General features: G+C 45.4%; 11 protein-coding genes across 11 annotated transcripts; 6 read left to right on the forward strand and 5 right to left on the reverse strand. All coding sequences in view use genetic code 12, as the record gives it.

The window, feature by feature from the left end:
• Positions 1 to 92: 92 nt before the first annotated feature.
• LODBEIA_P08410 (uncharacterized protein) lies at positions 93 to 1730 on the reverse strand (the record flags this gene model as incomplete). Its single annotated transcript, XM_066976806.1, has 1 exon — positions 93 to 1730. One exon carries the CDS (start codon positions 1728 to 1730, stop codon positions 93 to 95), a length of 1638 nt encoding a protein of 545 aa, XP_066827779.1.
• An 825-nt stretch (positions 1731 to 2555) lies between these two features.
• On the forward strand, positions 2556 to 3674 carry LODBEIA_P08420 (uncharacterized protein; the record flags this gene model as incomplete). The annotated part of the gene is made up of 1 exon (XM_066976807.1): positions 2556 to 3674. One exon carries the CDS (start codon positions 2556 to 2558, stop codon positions 3672 to 3674), a length of 1119 nt encoding a protein of 372 aa, XP_066827780.1.
• A 457-nt stretch (positions 3675 to 4131) lies between these two features.
• LODBEIA_P08430 (uncharacterized protein) lies at positions 4132 to 4566 on the forward strand (the record flags this gene model as incomplete). The annotated part of the gene is made up of 1 exon (XM_066976808.1): positions 4132 to 4566. One exon carries the CDS (start codon positions 4132 to 4134, stop codon positions 4564 to 4566), a length of 435 nt encoding a protein of 144 aa, XP_066827781.1.
• Positions 4567 to 4672: 106 nt separating this feature from the next.
• Positions 4673 to 5509, reverse strand: LODBEIA_P08440 (uncharacterized protein; the record flags this gene model as incomplete). Its single annotated transcript, XM_066976809.1, has 1 exon — positions 4673 to 5509. The coding sequence occupies one exon, from the start codon at positions 5507 to 5509 to the stop codon at positions 4673 to 4675; it is 837 nt and encodes a 278-aa protein (XP_066827782.1).
• A 401-nt stretch (positions 5510 to 5910) lies between these two features.
• LODBEIA_P08450 (uncharacterized protein) lies at positions 5911 to 8556 on the forward strand (the record flags this gene model as incomplete). Its single annotated transcript, XM_066976810.1, has 1 exon — positions 5911 to 8556. One exon carries the CDS (start codon positions 5911 to 5913, stop codon positions 8554 to 8556), a length of 2646 nt encoding a protein of 881 aa, XP_066827783.1.
• A 274-nt stretch (positions 8557 to 8830) lies between these two features.
• LODBEIA_P08460 (uncharacterized protein) lies at positions 8831 to 9616 on the forward strand (the record flags this gene model as incomplete). Its single annotated transcript, XM_066976811.1, has 1 exon — positions 8831 to 9616. One exon carries the CDS (start codon positions 8831 to 8833, stop codon positions 9614 to 9616), a length of 786 nt encoding a protein of 261 aa, XP_066827784.1.
• A 195-nt stretch (positions 9617 to 9811) lies between these two features.
• Positions 9812 to 11536, forward strand: LODBEIA_P08470 (uncharacterized protein; the record flags this gene model as incomplete). Its single annotated transcript, XM_066976812.1, has 1 exon — positions 9812 to 11536. The coding sequence occupies one exon, from the start codon at positions 9812 to 9814 to the stop codon at positions 11534 to 11536; it is 1725 nt and encodes a 574-aa protein (XP_066827785.1).
• Positions 11537 to 11748: 212 nt separating this feature from the next.
• LODBEIA_P08480 (uncharacterized protein) lies at positions 11749 to 12843 on the forward strand (the record flags this gene model as incomplete). The annotated part of the gene is made up of 1 exon (XM_066976813.1): positions 11749 to 12843. One exon carries the CDS (start codon positions 11749 to 11751, stop codon positions 12841 to 12843), a length of 1095 nt encoding a protein of 364 aa, XP_066827786.1.
• Positions 12844 to 13735: 892 nt separating this feature from the next.
• Positions 13736 to 16141, reverse strand: LODBEIA_P08490 (uncharacterized protein; the record flags this gene model as incomplete). The annotated part of the gene is made up of 1 exon (XM_066976814.1): positions 13736 to 16141. One exon carries the CDS (start codon positions 16139 to 16141, stop codon positions 13736 to 13738), a length of 2406 nt encoding a protein of 801 aa, XP_066827787.1.
• A 204-nt stretch (positions 16142 to 16345) lies between these two features.
• On the reverse strand, positions 16346 to 18649 carry LODBEIA_P08500 (uncharacterized protein; the record flags this gene model as incomplete). The annotated part of the gene is made up of 1 exon (XM_066976816.1): positions 16346 to 18649. The coding sequence occupies one exon, from the start codon at positions 18647 to 18649 to the stop codon at positions 16346 to 16348; it is 2304 nt and encodes a 767-aa protein (XP_066827788.1).
• A 413-nt stretch (positions 18650 to 19062) lies between these two features.
• Positions 19063 to 22536, reverse strand: LODBEIA_P08510 (uncharacterized protein; the record flags this gene model as incomplete). The annotated part of the gene is made up of 1 exon (XM_066976817.1): positions 19063 to 22536. One exon carries the CDS (start codon positions 22534 to 22536, stop codon positions 19063 to 19065), a length of 3474 nt encoding a protein of 1157 aa, XP_066827789.1.
• Between the last annotated feature and the right edge of the window lie 134 nt (positions 22537 to 22670).

A 22670-nucleotide genomic window follows, 5' to 3' on the forward strand; every position in this document is an offset into this window, starting at 1 on the left:
AGATTGAAAACAGAGAAAAAAATCTATTTTAGAATTGTCTTTTTAGTTTAAATATTTACAATGTGTTTGGTTTTTCTTTTATTTATTGTATTTCACCTTGCTTCGATGGTGTGTAGATACTTTTCAACTCTACGCATGCTCTCTTTTTCACCAAGAAACTTGATTAAGTCGTTGATTGGAAGCCCCGGTTTACCTCCACTCAAGGCAGACCTAATTGTGGTGAAGACGTCCTTCTTTTGGATCCCACTGCCATTAGCGAGCAACTGTTCCTGTGCGAGTGAAAATCCGTTCTTGACGATGGAATTTAGAATCAACCGCGATATTTTCTTATTCTTTGGTGGTTTCACGCTGTCATAGCTTACATCCGCAAACAAGTACCGATGGTCTCTTCCAATATCGCTCACTTGGTGCATATTCGGAGCCAAGCTGACGATCAAATCTTTCAAATACTGCATTGTTTTACCATTGCTGTATTTTTGGAACTCCTCGAAATAGCCATCGGCCAATTTTTCGACATTTGCCGGAGTCAGGGTAAACTTTTTGAAATGCTCCTTTTGGAAAAACTGGAGCTTGGACTCGCTCACTTTGGCATTTCCTTTGGTCAAGTGGTCCAACGAAAATGACTTGACTAACGCGTCCAAGTCGAGCACTTCCGAGGTCTTTTCATTCAATTTCCGCACGGGTGCCCATCCGAAAAGAGCAACAAAGTTCAACAACGCCAGCGGCAAGATTCCCAGTTTTCGCAATTGCAATATGTCAAAGTCTCCTTTGCGTTTTGAGAGCTTCCGGTCTTCAAGGGACGTCAATAACGGAATGTGAACAAACTCGGGGTGGTCCCATCCAAATGCGTTGTACAAGGCCACGTGCTTTGGGGTTGAAGCGAGCCATTCTTCGCCTCGTATGACATGGGTGATTTTCATGACGTGGTCATCCACCACGTTGGAGAAATGGTAAGTGGGCATTCCATCCGCTTTGACAATTACAAAGTCATCGAATCTTTGATCTCGGGCGTTGTATTGAGGCTGGATGTCGACGTCTCCGTGTAGCAAATCGTTAAACTTGGGGTAGTTATAAGGTGACTTGAACCGAATCACATAGTCCCCACCACAATTTGTTTCTTTTTCTTCTTGCTGCTGTTGATGTGCATGGAAGCATTTTCGATCATAAGTGACATTCGTTGGCGGTTTCAATTTCATGGCTGACTCCCGCAACTCCAAGAGCCGTTCCTTGGGACAGAAGCACTTGTAAGCCAACCCCTTATCTAGCAACTGCTGAGCATATTTGTGGTAAATTTCTTTCCTTTCCGACTGTCGATACGGACCATAGGGTCCCCCATGTCTCGGGCTCTCGTCAATCTCTAATCCACACCACTGCAACGCATCAAAGATGCTCTCTTCCGCCCCCGCGACTGTTCGTTTCTGGTCGGTGTCTTCTATCCGGAGAATAAACTGTCCGCCGCTATTCTTGGCCAAAAGGTAATTGTAAAGCGCTGTTCGTAGCGATCCTAGATGCAAGAAGCCAGTTGGCGACGGAGCAAATCTAGTCCGTGCTGGTGTCGACGGATGGACTGATTTCGCTTTGGTTGGTGTCGTTGAGAATTGGCACTTGTTCAATACGGGATAGAGCCGGGCTATTCGCCACGGGGCCACGTGAAGGTTGACACGCATGAAATGCATTTGTTGTTGTACCCTAGGTCCACGTATATGACCTAAGGTAATCACTTCCGTCATATATTTGCAGATTTTTCAGTTCTGGTTTTTTTTTCCGCCAAACGGGATTTAGGGGGTTTTAGGGGGTATTTTTGATCACGTGATTGTAACGTTTAGGGGATTTTTTTGATCACGTGATTGTGACGGTAACTGGGGGGTTTAGGGGGTATTTTCAATCACGTGATCGTAACAGTATTTGGGGGGGTTAGGACGTATTTTTTGATCACGTGATCGTGGCGGCATTTGGGGGCGGGTATTGAGTACGAAATAGCCCCTTAACCCTAAAAGGAATAGAAGCCGATAGGGATAACCTTTTAAGATTAACATCTCCCCTCGGATCAAGTGGTTAATGAGACCAGCAGTGATTGAGTCCGGAAGCAAAACGTCCCGCTACGAAAGCGAATTTTGTCTTTAACGTCTCGGAGAACCACAATTTTGCAACGACTCTAGAAGTCTTTCCCCGATCTCTTGTCATGGAAAAACAAGTTAGAGGGCATAAGTACGGGGATGTGACCCACTTTCTCCGTTAAAAAGATTCAGTTGGGTTTGGAAGCCAAGACAGTTGCCGGATAGACTCATCAATGTAGTAGTTGTAGTTGTAGCTGCAGCTGCACCCACGAGTATAACAGAGGGGGCCTTTTTGCAAGGGGTTGTTTCAAGGGATGTTACTTTCTTGTTTGTATGGACGCTGCCACATGGTGTGAGTAAAATTCCCTTATCTTCTCGATACGCATTTTCTTCCACGGGGATTTTTTTGCCACTCCTCTTCTTCTTCTTCTTCTGCAAACAGCTTCACTTTTACCCTTATTTTCTTTTTTTTGACAACTCAAGTGACGAAGCGTAGATATGTGTGGTGCTAGGAAGTCTAGTGATGATTGCAGTGACAACTGCCGTGGAACCCAGTCATCCTCCTCCCACGGGGACTTGGACAAGTACACAGAAAACTTTGACAAGATCATTTCGAACTTTGGCTCTTTGACGGGTGCGCTCATCGACGTTTCGATGGATGCTGGCAGGGACTTGAATGAAAAGGCCAAGGAGTGGTCTCAGAATTGGTTCTTGCACCCAAAGTCCCACGAGGACGGCGACTTTTTTGAATTGAATAAGGAAAATAGAAACCCAGGGTTCAAGTTTCCGTCGTTTTATGAAACGAGAGCCTCGGGAGATGAGACACCCGATTCGAGATTGGCTAATTTCCAGGATTTTTGGAAGAATAGCACATTTCTTCAGAATGCACATGGGAGGTTGGGAAGCACTCCATTCGGGTACCGTGCTTACAAGGGTCCTTCAATCAGACAGTACCATGACTGTTTGGACAAGGACGGCAAGACCGTCTGGGATGAACAAGGCTACTGGAGATGTCTTTTCCCGCAAAGTGAAGTTCCAGTTGACTTGTTGGACTTGAAACGCAAGTTTTTGGGGACGGCCATTATGACTAGGGAGGACTTTGACCAACGTGTCAAGGAAGTTGGCGAAACCGAAACCAAACCCGTGATAGACCTCAAGGAACTGGGAAAGTTTTTCAACAAGTTTGAAGACTATTTAGGGTGGAAGCGAGCAGAGTATCAGGAGACTGAAAAGCGGAGACAAGAAGAAGCCAGACTTAGAAAAGAGGAAAGAGAAAGAGCCTGGAAATTGGCTCGTGGAAATAACGCCGCCGCTGCTAACACTACTGCCACCTCTGATAACACTACCAAGGATCGCTACGTTGCTTTGTCCTCTGTCAATTCGAATTTGTTCACCGATGAGGAGACAAACGAAGTCAAATTGATTGAAACTAAAAAACAGTGCTTCAATGACGGAAATTGCATCTTCACCAAGATCACCAAGCTGAAACCAGTCGGAAGCGCAGAATGGGTAAAGGTAGAGGAACACACCGAGGATTTACCTGCCAACAAGCTGGGCGACAACAATGGTTCCGACAAGAATGGTTCCATCAACAACAAGGGCTGGTTTTGGAAGTGATCTTGTTTTTTTTTTTTTTTTACTATGGGTGAAGGGCTTTCCCATCTGTTTGGATCGGAATATTTTTAAGGCAAGGTTTTGGGTTCATGGTTTCTTTATTTTTTATTGTAAATAGTGTCAATATATCACATCTTGAGCCATCTCTCTGTCTATGTGATGTCTTTCAAGGTAGGGTTGGCAGGGTCCGACGTAAACTGGAATGGCTGGGGCGATTTGGTAGCCCCCGTGTGCGGCAGGCTATGGACAACGCCTAAGCGCAAAATGGTTTATTTCTTCACTTTAACCAACACACCACCACCAGCTATCACCTTTATGAATAACACCACTGAGTAGCACCCAAGACCATAGGACCATCAAAAGACTGCATCATCTTCAGCAACAGTTAAGGTCAAAAGAAAGCGACATATTTAAAAATTAAAACAAAAACCAAAAGATAGAAAAAATACAGACACATTCAATGAATCCATTGAACAAGATCATCTTCCTATCCGCATTCCTAGCCTCGGGATTCTTACTCATACTCCTATCATGTGCCTTGTTTAACAATTACAAACCGTTGTGGGTAATTTTGATATTCTTGGCTGCGCCTTTACCAAACATCATAGCCAACTCGATAGAAAGTTCAAGAGATTACAATTTTCTAACATTCAACGACTATGGCAATTCCAACGATCTGAATTCTAGTCCCTTGCAGGAGTTTTGCAAGTTTGTCACGGGGGTTCTCATCATTAGTGGGATTGCTTTACCCTTAAGCTTGTACCATTGTGGGCTAATCGAATTGGGCTCGTTTATCATGAGTGCTTCGGGCGGGTTGATCGTCTATGGCGATATCATTATATTTATTTGGTTCTTTAGCAGCGAAGTTGAAGAAAGTGACGAGTTCAACTTCTGATTCAATAATACAGAGCGGGCCATAAAAACAACAAAAAACAAGAAGCAAAAAAGAATGGAAAAAAAGAGTAGGTTTTTTTTTTCTATAATTTTATTAGTCTAGGTAATCAATTGAGCACAGTCAACAATAGAAGAAGAATGATGGATAGAATAATGATCGTCACAAGGCTGCCGTTTTCTCTTGCCATTTGTCTGAAGGTCTGGAGTCTTTGCGTGGCTCTTTCCAACCTGAACCCTGAGTCATCCACGCCTCTTTCCAAGTCATTTAGTATCACCAAGTGTTCATCCAACTCGTCGTCGATATCGTGGCTCATGAGGTTCTGCCGCCTCACCAGCTCATGCAAGAGATCTAGGTCCGCGTCTTGCCGCATCATGGTTTGCTGGTGTTGCGCGTACATCTGGTGGTTTGAAAGGTCATGCAAAGCGTCCATTTCATTGTCAGTTTCCGTTTCAGATTCCGAGGCTGCGGCAGGACCGTTGGATGGCGGGTCATCATGGTACGGCTGGAACGGCTTGGACATGGCTGCAGCTGCAGGCATAACGGGAACATCTTCGTTCTCCTCCGGTAGTTCTTTGAATCTCACGCTCTTTGGCGTGCTTAGCTGGGGCTTTCCCGCATGTTTTCTGGAAAACTTGTAGGGAGAAACATCAACGGCTGGATCAGACTCCAACTGTGAATAGACTTTTGCGTACAGCTCGACGAGATCACCAAATTGGTCTCTTATCGCAGCATCCTTATTGTTTATATTCAAATTCAGCTCAAAGAAAGTAAAAGTCTCCACGATTTTGCCTAGGGAACTGGTCAATTCATCGTCATCATTAGCGGAAGGCGTTAAGCTCAAGGTTTGTAAATTCCTTCTCTCTTCAGCAGCAACTTCGAGCTCCTCAATGAGTAGTTGTAGCTTTGACAACTTGAGCCGTACTTCCTTTGTTGTAATCGACATGAAAGCGTGAGTTCTCGGTGCAAACTATAGCGGCTGGCTAAATGTGACTTGGCCGATCTTATGAAACAACTGACCTCGATAGATAGATAGATAACGGTGCTTGTTATAGATGGTGCTGGTGTATACCGCTGCAGTATATTCTTTGAGTTGATGGGAGATAAATATATGACGTTTATCTTCCCCACTGTCTCTCGCTGTCCCTTTGGCGCGACTGGCGATGGTGACTTGTCTGAATGGAACAACCAGCGGAACCGTTATATTCACATCCACCAGAACCCACATCTTCATCTGCTGATACTACTAGCACTACTCCCAAGTCTACCACTACTGCTGCTACTGCTACTGGCTCCTGGCTCCTGGCTCCTGGCGATACACGGCTTCCACCCTGCTTTCAATGAGCAATGTTTTCTAAGCTCAAGAATTTTTCAGAAGATGTGGCGAAAAGTCTAAATGACATGAGTATGCCCCCAGATCAACAACCGAACCAACCGGCACAAAGGCCGGATCCGTTGCTTCAATTGCAGCGTAACTCGAAAATACTACAAGCGGAGACTCCCGACACGTCTCAATTGGTTCAGCCGACCGAGGAATCGGAAAACCCCACAAGACAAACCTCGCCTGCAATCGCGTCAGAAGGCACCACCGCTGCTGCTCCTAGTTATAGCTCGGCAGATGCAAATGAGAACCTCCCCCCTGCAGTCAAATCCAAATTGAAAAAGTTTGCCAAGTATGAAGAGAAATACCCGTTGCTTTTGGACGCCTACAAGATAGAAAAGAAAAAGACTGAATTGATCAAGGTTTTCGAACTTGTATTGAAGGAAAACACGCCGATTTCCTCCTTGGCCGATGCCAAAATCCTCGTTGAGTATTTGAATGGAATCAATGAAAAGAACAAAATCCAAAGCACCGAAATTCGGAGACTAACGAAGGAAAACTCCATGCTTAGTTTCAAAGTTGCGAAATCGGAGGAACAGGGGCAGCTGTCGGATAAAACCTTGCAAAATTTGGAAAATTTGCAAAAAGAGAATGAGCTTTTGAAGGGCAACATCAAAAAATTGCAAGAGGAGAAACTAGACTTGGAAGAGTCAAAGTCAAAGTCAAACGAGCAAGACGACAGCAATAAAATCATCATCGCTGAACAAAACTCTGAAACTGAGAGCCTAGAAAAGCAAGAGTTGGAGTCTACTACAATTCCGTCGAAGATGGATGATGCAACTGTAAAGGAACTAAAGCAGGACCTTGAAAAGAAGCTGAAGGAATGTGATGAAATCTCGAGCAAATTAAGCACTGCGAGAAAGGAGCTAGAAGATAAAACAGAAGAGATTGAAGATTTGAGAGATTCTGTGAAAAGCATTGGGAATGATTTAATGGCCGCAAAGGACAAAATCAAAGAACTAAGGGTGCAACAACAACAACCACAGCAAATTGCGGAGGAAGAGAGCACGAAAAGTTCTAGTGAAAGAAACGGTGGGGAAAAGACTGCCATATCCAGCTCCTCCAGTGAAGTCCTTGAGAAACTAGCGAAAGAAGTCAGCACTTGGAAAGAAAAACACTCTGCAAAAGTCAAGGAAGTAGAAGAATTGAATGCAAAGATCACCAATTTGGAAGAAGACGTTCATTTGAGAAACGTGGAGAGCAAACAAGCAGAGGGTAAATTACGCAAAGAAGTGCAGAGTATTAAAAAAGTTAAAGATGAGCTTGAGGCAAAACTCAAAGAGTGCGAAAATGAACTAGATGATCATAAAAGGGAGAAAATAAATTTAGAAACTAGGATTGAAGAACTATCAAGTTTCAAAAGCAACGAAACGTCACTTAAATTGCAAATTTCGTCGTTGCAGGCTTCGCTTAAGCATAAGGATGAAATCATCAGCGAGCTCAAAACCAAGATGGATACTTTAGGTCGAGACGCGTCTGAGTTGACTCGTAAAGTGGAAAATTTGACAAAGACTAATGACCAAATGCAAGCCAACTGCATGGGCTTGTTGAAAAGAAAGAACGAGCTATTGACTAAGCAAGAGCTTCACATGGACAACGAAAAATCATTAAACGCGCAAATAACTAAGCTACAACAGGAAAAGCAAAGCATACGCAACGAGCTAGAGTCAACCAAGAGCAAATTGGAAGCTTTGGTTTCCGAGAAATCAACCGCCAAAAACGATATTCTTTTGTTCAAGAAGGATTATGATGAAATCGCAATGAGATCGAAAGAATACAACTTGCGCATTGAAAACTTGGAGGACGACATTTCCGAAGCGAGAAATTTACTCCTGGAAAGGAATAGAGAAGCTAGCAATATGAGACGGTTGTTGGTTGACGCTCAAGATATGTTGAAGCAGAAGGACTTGGACCACAAGCAAGAAATCTCCAGACTTGGAGAGGAGAAATTGGAGCTAGAGAAAACCACTAATGGGTTGATTAAGAAGCGGCAGAAGGAGGTGGATGAACTTCAGAAATCGTTGAAACAAAGTGAAAGCCAGGTGCAGCGGCTAGGAGATCAAGTCGCCAGCCTTTCAACTCAGCTCGTCGAAGCTGGCGCGGATGATCATGATAATAATAATCCTAACAATAACAATCATAACAACAACAATGGTGCCGCCGGCGGAGATTTGCAACAACAAATCGACACTTTGAGAACGGCTTTGTCCACTGCAACCGACAAGGCCAGAGATTACGAAAAAACCAATGCCAGCTTGAAAAAACTAAACGAAAACAACATTGCCAAATTCGAAAGGCTATCCAAAAACTACAAGCTCCTTACACAGCAATACAGATATGTGAAGCAAAACGAGAAACAAGAAACCCACAAACAACAACAGCAACAGTTGGAGGAAAGGAGCAGAAACTCTTCGATTGCAAGTCATGATCTGGATGCCGATGTACTGTTTCAAGAGCAGCAGAGCAGGGAAACAAACATTGCCTATTTGAAAAATGTCTTGCTAGGGTACTTTGAGCACAAGGAACAACGGGAACAGCTACTACCCGTTCTAAAAACAATCTTTCAATTCAACAAGGAAGACGAAACGAAATTTCTTCTAGCAATCAAGTAGGCTTGAAAGAACAAAAAAATAGAGCAAATTTTATTCTTTTTTTGGGCTTCATTAGATCAAAGCGGACATTCCTTGTACACTGCAAAGCACCTCTCTCTTTTTCTTCTTAGTCAACTCTCAAACCCAAAGAATGATGGGAAATTTGAAAGATGATTTTTGTTTTGGAGTGAATGGATACCGCATGGTGCGACAAAAGACATACCCCAAAGTTTTGATATTTTTTTTTGCATCCATCTCCCATCGAAAAAGCCATTATTCGGCACCAAAAAGCCAAATGCAAGACCCGTTCACTCAAAAGAAGCAAAAGATACTAAGCGAGATCTCAGCTAATGGCACCGACAACCTCGACGCTTCGCCCAAGGGCACCATAGACGAGCACTGTCTACCGATTATCCATCTCATCAACTCGCACCCCGACATGGTCACCACTTCATCGTGCAGTGGCCGAGTCTCCGTGTATCTAGAAGGGACCCAGGACAAATTGGTGCTGAAAGGGAACGAAGGCAAGTGGATATTTGTGACTCATGAGCCCGCGGAGACTCGCGATTGGTACAAGACGGTCGATTTCGAGTACGGGAGCAGGTTTCCTAGCGCGGCTGCGTATGGCACGAGAGGTATATTGTACAAGTTTGAAGCGCTCATCTTACACGTCAAATGCCGGGATCTACAGACGTCGAACCAGTTGTACTCGCTAGCGATGAGCTGCGGGTTCAGAGAAAGTGGCATTGGCAGTAATTTCAACGTGGCCATTCGCATCAGTATTAAGTTGGATGTGCCGATTGGTTTTCTTGATGAGGACACGGGCAAGTATGCATGCTTTGTAGGGGAGGAGTACCTTGAGTATCTCACCAAGTTATCGTTGGATCGGTTTGAAGAGAATTTCAGAAAGTTGAAGCAGTTGTACGATGCGATTGAAAAGTATGTAGCTGGAAGCGATGGTGCAGGGGCAACACTGGAGAACAAACCGAAGGATCGGCCAACCTGGGAAAGCAAAGAAGAAAGACGAGAACGGATGATGAAGGAAGGATTGAAACGACGAGAAGAATTGAGGAGAGATTGAGGTTGATCGTGGTGTGTTTTCGACTTGACTCATCATTGGTACCAGTCTGTAGATCAGTAAAAACTTCACACGTTTTTTTTTTCCCACACTGAAAACTTCTTGATTGAAATTTTTCATCTCAAGCCTTCTGTGTTTGAATCTTTCACCTTCACCTATTATCAACGACTTTATACCTTAGATAAATAAAAGAGAGCAATGCCTGCTAGTGAAGCGATGGAGCACTTGAAAATTACAAGTGAAACTAGGACAAACGAGCCAAAAGCTGAAGTTGTGCCCGATGCAACTGCTCCACCCCAGGAGGAAGAGGTCATTCTTGGCGAAGATGGCCAACCACTTTCCAAAAAGGCCTTGAAGAAATTGCAAAAGGAAAAGGAGAAACAGGCCAAAAAGGCCGAAAGAGAAGCTCAATTGGCGAAAGAAAAAGCTGCTAAGGAGCAAGAAGCAGCTAGCGACCCAGCAAAAGCCAACTACGGCAAATTGCCACTTATCAACTCTTCTTCCAAAAGCGAAACCAGGAGGGTCAACATTGCTGATTTGTCCGCTAAAAACGATGGAGAAACCGTTGTCTTTAGGGCAAGAGTGCACAAGACCAGGCAACAGGGCGCCACCATGGTTTTCCTCACGTTGAGACAGCAAACCAACTTGATCCAGGCCTTGTTAAAGAGCAATAAGGACACCGACAGCGGGGCAATCTCGAAACAAATGGTTAAATGGGCCGGCGGCATAAATTTGGAGAGTATCGTGTTGATAGAAGGTGTCGTGGCCAAAGTCGACGAGTTGGTCAAGTCTGCCACGGTGCAAGACGCCGAGATCCACATCAACAAAATCTACACCATTCAAGAGACACCCGAGCAATTGCCGCTTTTGATTGAAGATGCATCGAGAACGGAAAAAGAGGCCGAGGAGCTTGGATTGCCAGTGGTCAACTTGGACACAAGGTTGGATGCCAGGGTCATTGACTTGAGAACACCAACAAACCAAGCCATTTTCAAAATCCAATCCGGTGTCTGCCAGCTATTCAGAGAATTCTTGGTGAAGAAGAATTTCGTGGAAATCCACACTCCAAAGATTATTGGCGCTGCCTCCGAAGGCGGCTCCAATGTTTTTGAGATTAACTATTTCAAAGGCTCAGCATTCTTGGCTCAATCGCCTCAGTTGTATAAGCAACAGTTGATTGCTGGTGATTTTGAAAAAGTGTTTGAGATTGCTCCTGTTTTCAGAGCTGAAAACTCAAACACCCACCGCCACATGACCGAGTTTACAGGGTTGGATTTGGAAATGGCGTTTGAGGAGCACTACGACGAAGTCTTGGCTGTGTTGGAAGAGCTTTTCCTTTTCATCTTTACAGAGTTGAAAAACAGGTACGGAAAGGAGATTGACACTGTGAGAAGACAATTCCCGGTTGAGGAGTTCAAGATCCCTAAAGACGGCAAGATGGTCAAATTGCATTTCAAAGAAGGTATTGCCATGTTGAGAGAAGCAGGAAAACAAGTCGACGACTTTGAAGATTTATCCACTGAGAATGAGAAATTGTTGGGCAAGTTGGTGCGTGAGAAATACGACACTGACTTTTACATCTTGGACAAGTTCCCATTAGCGGTGAGACCATTCTACACCATGCCAGACGCAGAAGATCCAAACTATTCCAACTCGTATGATTTCTTCATGAGGGGAGAAGAAATCTTATCGGGAGCCCAACGTATCCACGACCCCGAATTGTTGAAAAAGAGAATGGCTGCTCATGAAGTCGACCCTAATGTCCCCGGTTTGAACGACTATGTTGATGCCTTCACATACGGATGTCCACCTCACGCTGGTGGTGGTATTGGATTAGAGAGAGTCGTGATGTTCTTTTTGGATTTGAAAAACATTCGTCGTGCCTCGTTATTCCCAAGAGACCCAAGACGCTTGAGACCATAGATATATATATATATGTATAACTGTTTATAGCGTCTTCTTTCTATTTTTTCCATAATGTCTCAATGCCGTCTTTCAACCGTGTATGGCTCGGCCCCTTCTCATTTTTTTTAATCGCGAACTTCCAGAAAAACGGCGGCCTTGGTCTTCATTACATCGAAAAGACAACCGCACATACAAACACCCATTAACTAACTCAATCACATAGACATACAATGGAAGCAGCGATTGTGCCTAATCCGAAGGATTCAAATGCAACCTTACTACTCATGGGGTTGCGAAGAGGCGGCAAGTCCTCGATATGCAAAGTGGTCTTCCACAACATGCAACCGTTGGACACATTGTACCTCGAAAGCACATCGAAGCCCACCAACGAGCAATTTTCGTCCTTGATCGACTTATCAGTGATGGAGATCCCCGGCCAGCTAAACTACTTTGAGCCCAACTACGACTCGGAAAGATTGTTTTCCTCGGTGGGTGCACTCGTCTACGTTATCGATTCCCAGGACGAGTATTTGAACGCCTTGACTAACTTGTCGATGATTGTCGATTTCGCGTATCGGGTCAACCCCAAGATCAACATCGAGGTCTTGATTCACAAAGTGGATGGCTTGAGCGAGGACTATCGAATGGATGCGCAACAGGATATAATGCAGCGCACGGGAGATGAGCTATTGGACTTGGGGTTGGAGGGCGTCCAGGTGAATTTCTACCTTACTTCGATCTTTGACCATTCCATCTACGAGGCGTTTTCGCGGATCGTGCAGAGATTGGTGCCTGAGTTGCCCTCGTTGGAGAACATGCTAGATAACTTGGTGCAGCACTCAAATATCGACAAGGTTTTTTTGTTCGACGTTAATTCCAAGATATACGTGGCTACGGACTCGCTGCCTGTTGATATCCAGACATACGAGGTATGCGCCGAGTTCATTGACATCACGATGGACTTGGATAATCTATATCTCGACAACGACAAGAGCGAAGCGAACAACAAATCAGCAGCAGCAGCAGCAGCAAATAGAAGTCAAAACGCCGCGGGGGAGACGAAAGAAGTCAAGTCCATCAGCCGTTTATCCAATGGATCGATATTGTACTTGAAGCAAATGATTCGAGGATTGGCGTTTGTAGCTCTAATACGAAACGAAAGCGTCACTCACGACTATGCAAACCAGGGTAAGGACCTAAATAAAAACGACGACATGTCTGAGAAATCGTTAACCATTATTGATTACAACGTCAACTTGTTTAAGGAGTCGCTAATAAGGATGTGGGAGAATTCAAAGTTTGAACCTGTGCCAGCCACGGGGTAGTAGTAGTAGAGAAGAAAAAAAATAAACGCAACGTGTGGTCTGTACTTGCCTCTAGTATCTGCATTTCATCTTCTCACAAATGATCCCGAAGCAAGAAAAACTGCAATCGCCAACTTTAAAAATCTTTCAATTCAGATAAATCGCCCGACTTGAACCTGAACAAAAAAAGAATTAAAGCAACAAAAGCAAGCTTCTTAGCCAAAAAAAAAAAAGGAAAGGCTGAAATCAAAAATTAAAAGATCCACACTTTCTGACCAACGCCTCCCCCCCTGCCCACACCAATCAAAATCCAACTCCCAAAGGAGCCATCAATCAACCAGCAAAGACAGGAAAGAAAAGAAACGCAAGCCATTAATGAAAGTTGGCGTCCTTCAATCCACGGCGGTCTCTTCTAAAAAAAAAAAGAAGATAGTGCAATGCCTGTGGATCTAGCAAACGATTGCGGGACTTCTTGATCTCCTGCAATATCTCTAGGTAAGTATGAAGAAGAAAAAGAAGAAAGGGGGAAAAAGACGGAGAGAAAAAGTAGGCGAATTTTTTTCAGGTATTTATAGTGCTGGGTGAGACGTCGCTGGCAGTGTCACGTGCAAAAAAAAACAACAATAGATCGGACTACATCGGTATGACTTGATACGGCTAGATGCTGGGTTTGACTTGGAGCAATTGATTCCATCCCGCGTGAGCTTGGAAGTGAGGGTCGGGGTCTAGACACGTAGGCTTTCCAAAACAGTGACGGCGAGTTTCTTGCTGGAGAAGAGAAGAGTGTATTTTGCAGGTCAAACTCGTAAAAAGTTTCACGATATTTGGCTACAAAAACCTCACAAATACATTCATGTAGAAAACAGTAGAGACCCTATCAAAGGCGGCATTTCCTCAACTCGGGCAAAAGTGCTCAATTTTCTATACGTTGGTAGCTACATGCATACATACTCGACTTACCAGGGTTTCTCACGTACAACAATTTTTCCCCTTCGAGCAATTTCAGCGCAACAATGGCCCCGATACCAGTGCACTTCCCCACAACCAAGTTCATGCCGCCGGTAGTGACAAACCCGACAACAAACTGGTCCAAGCAGTCCGGAGCAGAGTATATTCTTGCATTTTCCTGGATGACGCCGTCCTTTGCAATCGTCAAAGTGACTGGGATGATTGGTATTTCGGTATAGACAATTTTTGGCATATTGTCGATTGTATAAGTGTCATTGTAGTATTTGTCATCTTCGACGTTGGACTCATCAAATGCGCGAATTGGAATGCGATCAGGCTCCAACGCTTTCTCCTTGTGCAAAAACTTTACCATCGTCAAGACGTCGTTTATTGATTCCAATCTCCTTTCGGGATCATCCTCGCAGTTGTCGATCTTGCCCTCGCTAGACAACAACGTTTGTCTCCGCTTAAGCACTAAAAGCATGTTTCTCAATGTGAACCAGTCAGCTCGATATGCGCAAAAGACCTGCGAGAATTGATCTTCAGAGGTTTGAAGCGAAACTTGGCTTTTCGGTTTGCTGGAGTCTTTGGTCTGGGCCACGTCACCAGCGACATTGTTATAAATCCAACCGGCACGACTCCAGGGGAAATCATGCGGGAAAGTCGGTTTCATTTGCTCAAATTGAAATTGGTGATGTTGCTTCATTCCACCTGGTTTGAGATCTGGAATCTTCACTAGTTGAAGCCAGAGCGGTTGCACCCAGTACCACGGTAACATTACCGTCCATACTTGACAGTCCGTCTTTACCAAAATAATGGGTATTTCACTATGCAGAACTTTTTCAAATGCGGTGTTGTGGCTTTTGATTTTCCCCAAATCTTTCACGCTGAGTTGATCAACCAACGATTTTTTGCGCAAGTCACACTTTACCAAACTGGTGGCAGATTCCTTGTCAACTGGTGGATTGGAGTTCATACTGATGATGGTGTCGAAAACGTCATTGTTGTTTCTAATGGGAAACTTTGATGGGCGGTTCCAAAGACGCGGGTCGTATATCTTGAAACTCAAAGTCGTTCCCACGGGGATAATTGAATTGTCTCGCAACGAAGCGAGCGAGGCCCAGGTGGATTTCAATTCTTGCGTCAATGTATCCTTGAAATGGAAGACTCTGCTCAAACATCGAAGACTGCTTGGTCCGGAAAGTGTTATACTTCCGATTGAATTGCGACAATCGGAAAGCTGAACTCTTTTGTCATTGCTATCGCCATCGCCATTGTTAGCGCGTTCCACCACCAGCTGCAAATGACGAAACAAGTCGACGTAGACACTAACTGGAACTCGAATGAGCGCATAATTCTCTTGAATATTCATGTACACAACACCAGGTGCAAATTGCTGTTCCCCTTCCCCTTTACCTTTATCTGAAGAGGAAACAGACGGAGTCCAGCGTAGCATCCCCACAAACGACTTGCGTCCTTCCAACACCAACTTGGGAAACTTGCTTTTGCCAGTCAACTCCAGCAAAACCAGCATGAGAAAAGTCGCACTTGACAAGGATCCGCACTCAATCGTCAAGGTCCCATAATACGAGGTGTCGAAACACACAGCTCTATAGCGATTCTGGCGACTCATAAGCTTGAAACACTTTTGCGTGGGCGTCAATGGAATTTGAAACCCGGAAACTTTGCTCATTTTGAACCTCTTGGCATGCCACACGTGAGTCGGTAACCATACAAACTCCCGCTGCCGATGGCGAAACTTGAGACTTGCCGCCGGTGGCGCAGGATGAAGCTTACCCACGCCAGTCCGATCCACCGCACCGGTCGTGTTTTCAATTCTTCTGCACATTTTCCCCTGGAAATCATCATCATCAGGTATACCCTTCGCCAATTTTTTAAACATGGCTCGCACATTAGCTGATTTGACAGCTGGGTCAACTTCATATCTATCCTGTCTCAACTTTGAAGCCGCCTTGAGGATCCGCTGCGTCTGCATCCACTTGTAAAGCCGTCGTCCACGACTTTTGCGTTTCGCAGGCGGGACAGCGCCATTCATTTCGCGAATGGCCTTGTTGCGTAGTCTCTTGGGCATACGCTTGACGTTATGCGACGCGGCTCGTCTCCGCATCACCCGGGGCAAGCTCTGGAAGCATCGCGTCGATAACGCACTCTTGCTCTTTAGCTGAGACTGTTCAAATGCATCGATTTCGTATTTGCGCGCCTGGATAAAGTCCGGCACTTGGAGTTTCGTGTCTTGTTTGTCGAATGCCGGGTCGCTGTTTTGCACTTTTATGGTTCGACTGTTGTAGAGTCGTGTTTTCTTGCTGTTGAGCTGAGACTTGCCATCGTTGCCTCTGTTGTTTCCACTCATGGGCGTGGAATGTACATGAACCGTGCACGCGATATTCCTCTAGGCTTTTGGCTTTTGGTGGTTTTTTTTTTTGATGTTTTGTTTGAATCGCATCTTTTGGCACCCAAAATGCTGCAAGAGAGGAGGAGTACGTTGCCCACCACACATACGAACTCTATCGAGCAAAATGCAATTAATAAATATATATAACGAATCCTGTAGAGATCAGGACCACCCGTCCCCCCACCCGTCTTCTTCATCATCGTCCTCCTCTACTTTCAAGTTCAAATTCAACTTCAAATTCAGCTTCGGTTTCTCTGTCTTTGCAGCTTGTCCCAACCTCAAGGAAGTCGTTTTCAACGGCTTTCGTAGTGGTGGTGCTACAGCAGTTCGACCAGTCGATGTATCAGTGGAGCGGCCCAAATTGATTTTCTTGGTATTTTCAACTATCGGTTTAGGCAACTGAGCGAGTTCAACTTCCACTTCGTCGCCGGCTCCCGTATCCCACGCATCATTAAACTCGTTCCAGTTTGACGCCATGGTAGTGTCAGCCGACGTAGTAATCGGAAGCTCTTCTTGAGTCGGTGTGCCGACTCTGGTGAGATCCGGTGTTGATCGATTGAAATCGCTATTGAGCTGTCCAGCAGCAGCACCACCACCAACAGCACCACCTAGCGAAGTCAACTTGCTCACCATTCCCCAACCAAACCCACCAATGTTGTTGTTGTTGTTGTTGTTGTTGTTGCCCGCCGTTGGAGTGTCGACTTTGGCCTCGGCTTGTTGAGGAGCGTGTCTCTTGAAGAATTCACGCTCCTCCTCGTCTTCATCCTCATCGCCATCGGCAACAGGCAATTCCTTAGCATGAGTCTCCACTGAGCTCAAGTACAAATCAAACACACGCTTGGCATTGGCTCTCACTTTTGACGATTTCCTGTCCATCAACGAGATGGCCAAGTGGCCCAAGACCTTTGAACATATTTCCTCGAGCGAAAACTCGTCAATGAGAGTCTCAAACCCATGCAAAGCGGTCATCTTGCACGGGACAAACGAGTCGCGTAACGATTTCGCCAACGCGGTGATCAAGACGTTATTTTTGGAGTTTGCGTAGATCTTGGACGAAATCTTAATGATCAAAATGATGGTATTTACCCGAATGGAGGGTTTGGGGTCCATTTGCGATTTAGCCAATACTCGCAATAGTTCCTGGTTCACTTGCTTGACGGAAATCTTGTCAATCACAATGGTGATCGACTTGAGCGTTGTTTCTCGAATCATAAAGTTTGTATCTTGGAATCCCCCTAGCAACGGCGTAAAAATCTTGCCTTGAATGTCTGAATCGGTTAAGAAATTTTGGTAATTGGGCAAATGCGTCAAGAGCACCAAACGCATAGCTCTGTCATTGGCAGCAAAAGCACTGAAAATGATTGGCTTGACGACTCTTCTAAACTCTTCCTCGCTGGATAATTTGGTGCCAAACTTCAAAATAAGGTCCAAAAGCGTAGCCAAGGTCTCCTGTTTAGCTACAGACTCCAATTCGGTAGATGCACTCGACTTGCTCACCTGTTGGTACTGGCTCACCAATTCCGGTAGCAACTTGTGGTCCAAAAACCCAGGTGGGTATATATCATCTTGAGTATACTGCGGCAATTGGGTTTTGAAAAAATCGAGCTTAGCATCGCTCTTCATGAACTTCAACTCGCTCAACTGCAGGGCAAACTTGACAATTGTATTTGCTTGAAAATACGGCTCCACTTCCTTTCCAAACTGGGAGATATTGATCCGCTTGGCCATTAGCCGCTTCGACGGTCCAACTAACTTTACGGGGAGTTTGAAATTTGTATCCACGGAGCCCCCGTTAAACACAGCATAGATGAATTGACCCAACTTGTACGAGTCGTATTTCTTAGGATCGCGTCGTATGGACTCCGGGTCCACATCCGGCGGCTCGGGCATGCTTCGACTCAATCTATATATAGGTTGGTCCGGGTCAGATTGCAAATTAGTGACTAGTTCAAACCCCATCAATTTCCAATCGCCTTGACAATTGACAAACACCGAGCGGAAATAGTCGAATCCACCATACAAGGAATTGCAGTCTTCGTTCAAAAACGTCAAAGTCCGGCTGAGGTCATTGATCCCCGCAACAATTGCCTCCTGATGCAAGCTGTGAGTCTGGAGAAACAACGCCAACGGAACCACGGGCTCGGTGATTATATACAAGGAGACATCATTCTCGATGAAATCAATGATGGAGATGATCCCGGGGAACTTTATCATTTTCAACTTCCTGAACGCATTTCTCGCCAAGAGCTCAAAGCGCTTATTCCTAGCTTCTTTCAAGCTGAATTCAAAGATTGTCACTTGCAAAGAGTCCTTGGGGTTGGTTCCGTCGTATACTGTCCATATCGAATTGCGGTCTACTTGCGACACACCCGAGATGGGATTGGTGGGGTCGATTAGCTTTTCCTTGAACGTATAAGGTATTGAGGAGCCTGCAAAGCTGCCTATGGTCTTGGATAGAAAATTCATCCCCTCCCTGAAACTATGCTGTGATGGTGGAGAACAGGCTTTTGAACCGTGTTGTTGCAAATCACGCTGAGTGTTATATTCGCGTGCTCTTTAAAAAAAATATCTCTTGCGTGGCTTCTTTATCGAAATCTCACCAACTCTTTATCTTCCCACACATCGATTCTACACATGTTCCTTTGTCTCTAGATATACATATAATGCAAAAAGGAAATATCAAATATTACAACATGAACTACAAAAGTAAAGAACTATAAAATGGAAAAAATTGTGGTGGTTGGAGGTTGGGCGATGGGGGGAGGTAAAGGGAACAAATCTATGCTCGAATTGAAAAAGGAATATAAAAAAAAACATCACTTTCAAAAGACATGTTTTTGAAAATTGAAAATTTTGACCCGCATAATACCCGCCCCCTATCATTGAGGTGCTGTATCGTCCAAACCGTCATCGTCTTCTTCTCCTCCTCCTTCTCCTCCAAGTTTCTGCTGCTTGCCTCTTCCACGAATACCCTTGTTTGAGTTTTTGTACAAATCCTTAAAGTAAATGAGCAAATCTTTTTCATCAGGCGGTAATTGATTGATCGCAGGCCCACTGAGTTCAGCTAGTTTATGCGTCAACGTATTCAAACTTTGCAAATGGAATCTATTCTGATGAGACTTTAAATTGCCCAACTGTGTAAAGGACTTGTCGCAACCGTCCAAGCGGCATTCAAACGGCTTGACGTTTTCGTGAGTCAATTTGTGAGCTTCCAAATTGCCCTTGCGGTTAAATGAACGGTTGCAAATGTCGCATGTGAATGGCTTTTCACCAGTATGAAGTCGCAAGTGTGTTCTTAAATTGCCACCCTGAGTGAACTTCTTATGACAATAGGAGCATTCAAAGGGCTTGTATCCAATGTGCGACCTGATATGCACTTCCAAATGAGTAGATTGGGTGAAAAATTTGAGACAGTAGGGGCACTGCTGGTTCTTGGCTTTCTTGCGCTTTGGCTGGCTGTACTCGTCGGTGCCTTCTTCGGCTTCGTTCTTGGGTTTGTGAGGTTTGTCAACTCCACCAACTAGACTCACCGGCCGTGGGAGCACGCCACCCTCGGTGTCGATGCCCTGGCCGCTCATATAACTATCGGGAGCAGCCAATATGCTGCCATCTGGTCCTTGATCGATGGATTTGGTCACGCCCTTTTCCCTCGCTTGAATAACCAACATCAACTGGTCGATCTTGGTTGCCCCGAGTAGCGGCCGTCCGTCTTCGGATTTGGCAAATTGTTGAGCTGGCATCAAATTGGGATTATCAGTGATACCGTAATCACGCTCACTTGTGCTGTCTCTCAGTTTTCTTGATCTGCGAGAATGTTGCTTTTTGGGTTTACTGGTTGTGGGCACTTGCGACTGCTGCTGAACAGGTGGATACTGAGGCTGCTGTGGGGGTTGTGGAAGCGGAGGCGGCGCTTGTGTATAGTATTGTTGCTGAGCCTGAGGGGGCATCCCCAGCGGGAAATACATCTGCAGATACTGCTGTGATTGCGGTGGCATGGCTGTTCGTATTTGCTGAGGAAACATCTGTTGTGGTTGCTGCTGGGGATGTTGTTGGGAATGCCGTTGATGGGGATGGAGATGAGGTTGAGGTTGCTGTTGTGGTTGTTGGGGATGCGAATGAGATTGAGATTGAGATTGAGATTGAGATTGTGGTTGTGGTTGTGGTTGCTGCTGTGGTTGCGATTGTGGTTGTGGTTGCTGTTGTGGTTGCATTTGCATTTGCATTGGATAAGAATAATTACCCATGAAGCTATTTTGACGATTGCCTCCAGGCGTTTGCATGTTTGCAAATCCAAGCAGGTTATTGAAACTGGGGTAGTTGGAGAATTGGTACGGGTTCAGCAGCGGAGACATGGTGTTGGCTCCATTTTGGAAAGCTCGTTGCGACTGTGGGTTGATTGTGGGCCGGGTGTACATCTCAGCGCTGTAAATGTCATTGACACCGGCATCTGCAAAAGTGGGCGTTGTTTTGGGTGAATGCGATTGCTCGGTAGGCCGAGAAGTCTTGGATGACATGGACGATGTCGGTGATACATGGTCCTTTTCGGGTTTTCCACCGGGGTTGCCTTGTCGAAACTGCTCGGGCAGAAGCTGTTGTGGTTTAATTGACTGCTGCAACGACTGGCCATCGTGACGGTCCGTGCGGCCCTTGTCAAAGATATCTTGCCTTAGCGTTGCACTGACGTTTGAATTTGTAGACGGATTTGACTTGCGCTGGTTCTTGATTCCGTTTTGGTCATTGATGATTTTCAAGATGGAGTTGCGGCGCTCTTGGTTATTCATATTTGAGAAATCCAAGGAGCCATTGGAGATCATGTTTTGGATAATCTCGGTGACGCTGCTGGTGAAAGCAATCGAATTTGGTTGCTGAGAGCCATCGACCCACGATGACAAGTCCAACGACCCCGCCTTGGTCTTGGAGCCAGCGGCAGAAGACAGTTTGGCGTCGCCTTGCAGCCAGTTGAAAAGATTTGCCATGCTTTCTCGATCGTTGCCAAATAGATTTTCTAGATCTTCAACCGTGAATTCTTGATTGGGCACCGCCAACGACATTTGACGAGACCGTGATGGAGGCGGCAAGTTGGGTGGCAAAGTCGGCGCCGAGCTTGCCAAGGAGGTATTCTTGCCTGCTGCGGGTGGTGGCGCACCATTATTGGCCGACGGAGCTGATCCTGAAGCTGTAGCTGGAGCCGTGTTTGTCGATGGAGCTGGAGCTGGACCCAGATTAGGGTATGTTGACGATTGGTCACTGACTGAATTTCCCGTCAGTCCCGGAAGATTGATAAGGGAGCTGAATATGCTGTTTGACCTTGAAACTAAAGGGTTTGCATTTTGGTTGAGCATATTGGACGATGTTGTTTCGTAAGCAGGCTCATTGCTGGGCCGCATTTGTGAGGTTATTGGTGGAGGCAAGAAGATTGAGTCTCCCCGAGATCGAGGAGGCAACTGGTAGTTTTGCTGTTGTGACGGTTGTTGCTGTGACGGTGGTGGTGGTGAACTTGCTAGGGGCAAATTTAGCGGAGGGTTCCTTTGCATTTGGGGATTGCCTGAGTAAGATCCGGTGAATAGCTGTTGCGGATTCAGGGGTTGCGAGCCATGGGCCTGCGGGTTTGGCCGCTGTTGGTTGCTAGTGGGCTGAGACGGCTGCTGTACGTAACTCATAGTATTGTTGTTGTTGCTTTTATTATGGTGGTGGTATTGTTGTTGCTGATGTTGCTGATGTTGTTGTTGAGGATGACGGCCAGCAAAGCGGGGCTGGAATTGCAGAGCTGGGTTTGAGGTGTTTCGAAACAGCTCGTTGGGGTCCTTGCGTGTTGGATGAGCTGCACCACTGGGGAACTGACTATCAATATTTCTGTACAAATTGTCAATACTTTTTTGCTCTTCGATGCTGGTGGATCTGTGGTGGTTGTAGTCGCGGGTGCCAAATGTGTAAGTTGAACCACTATTCTTCCGCTTGTTCTCCTCGTCAAAGGTCGGGTAGTGGTACTGGGGCGAGTTCTTGTAAAAGCTGCTCTCGTTGTTCTTCTCGTTGTTCTTCTCGTTGTTGTTGTTGCTGTTGCTATCACCGTGGTTGTATTCTACTCTAAAATACTCATGACTATTTAATCCAAAGCGAGATGAATTAGATAATGAGGACGAGGACGACGAGTGCGCTTTTGGAGAAGACGGGTAGGGATTCGGGTGCGGAGGCGAATATATCCTCTGCTGGCTGTACGGGTGACGGGCAAAGGTGCTAGTTCGTGCTGCTGCTGCTGCTGCGGAGGAAGACGATGGCGACGAGGATAAAGCGGTTGCCGAAGCTGGAGTTGGCGATGGTGGTTTAGCTGTAGTACTTACTGCTGACTTCCCCATTGGAGTCTACAGCCCTCTTTCTCTCTCTTTTTAGTTGAACCAAAATAAAAAAAAAAAAAAAAAATTAAAATTGAAATCTCAAGGCTGCTGTTATTGCTGGATATGCTCTTTCAAAAAGGGTCGATTTTGCCGTT

Source organism: Lodderomyces beijingensis (assembly GCF_963989305.1).
Source record: "Lodderomyces beijingensis strain CBS 14171 genome assembly, chromosome: 1".
Taxonomy (NCBI): Eukaryota; Fungi; Ascomycota; class Pichiomycetes; order Serinales; family Debaryomycetaceae; genus Lodderomyces; species Lodderomyces beijingensis.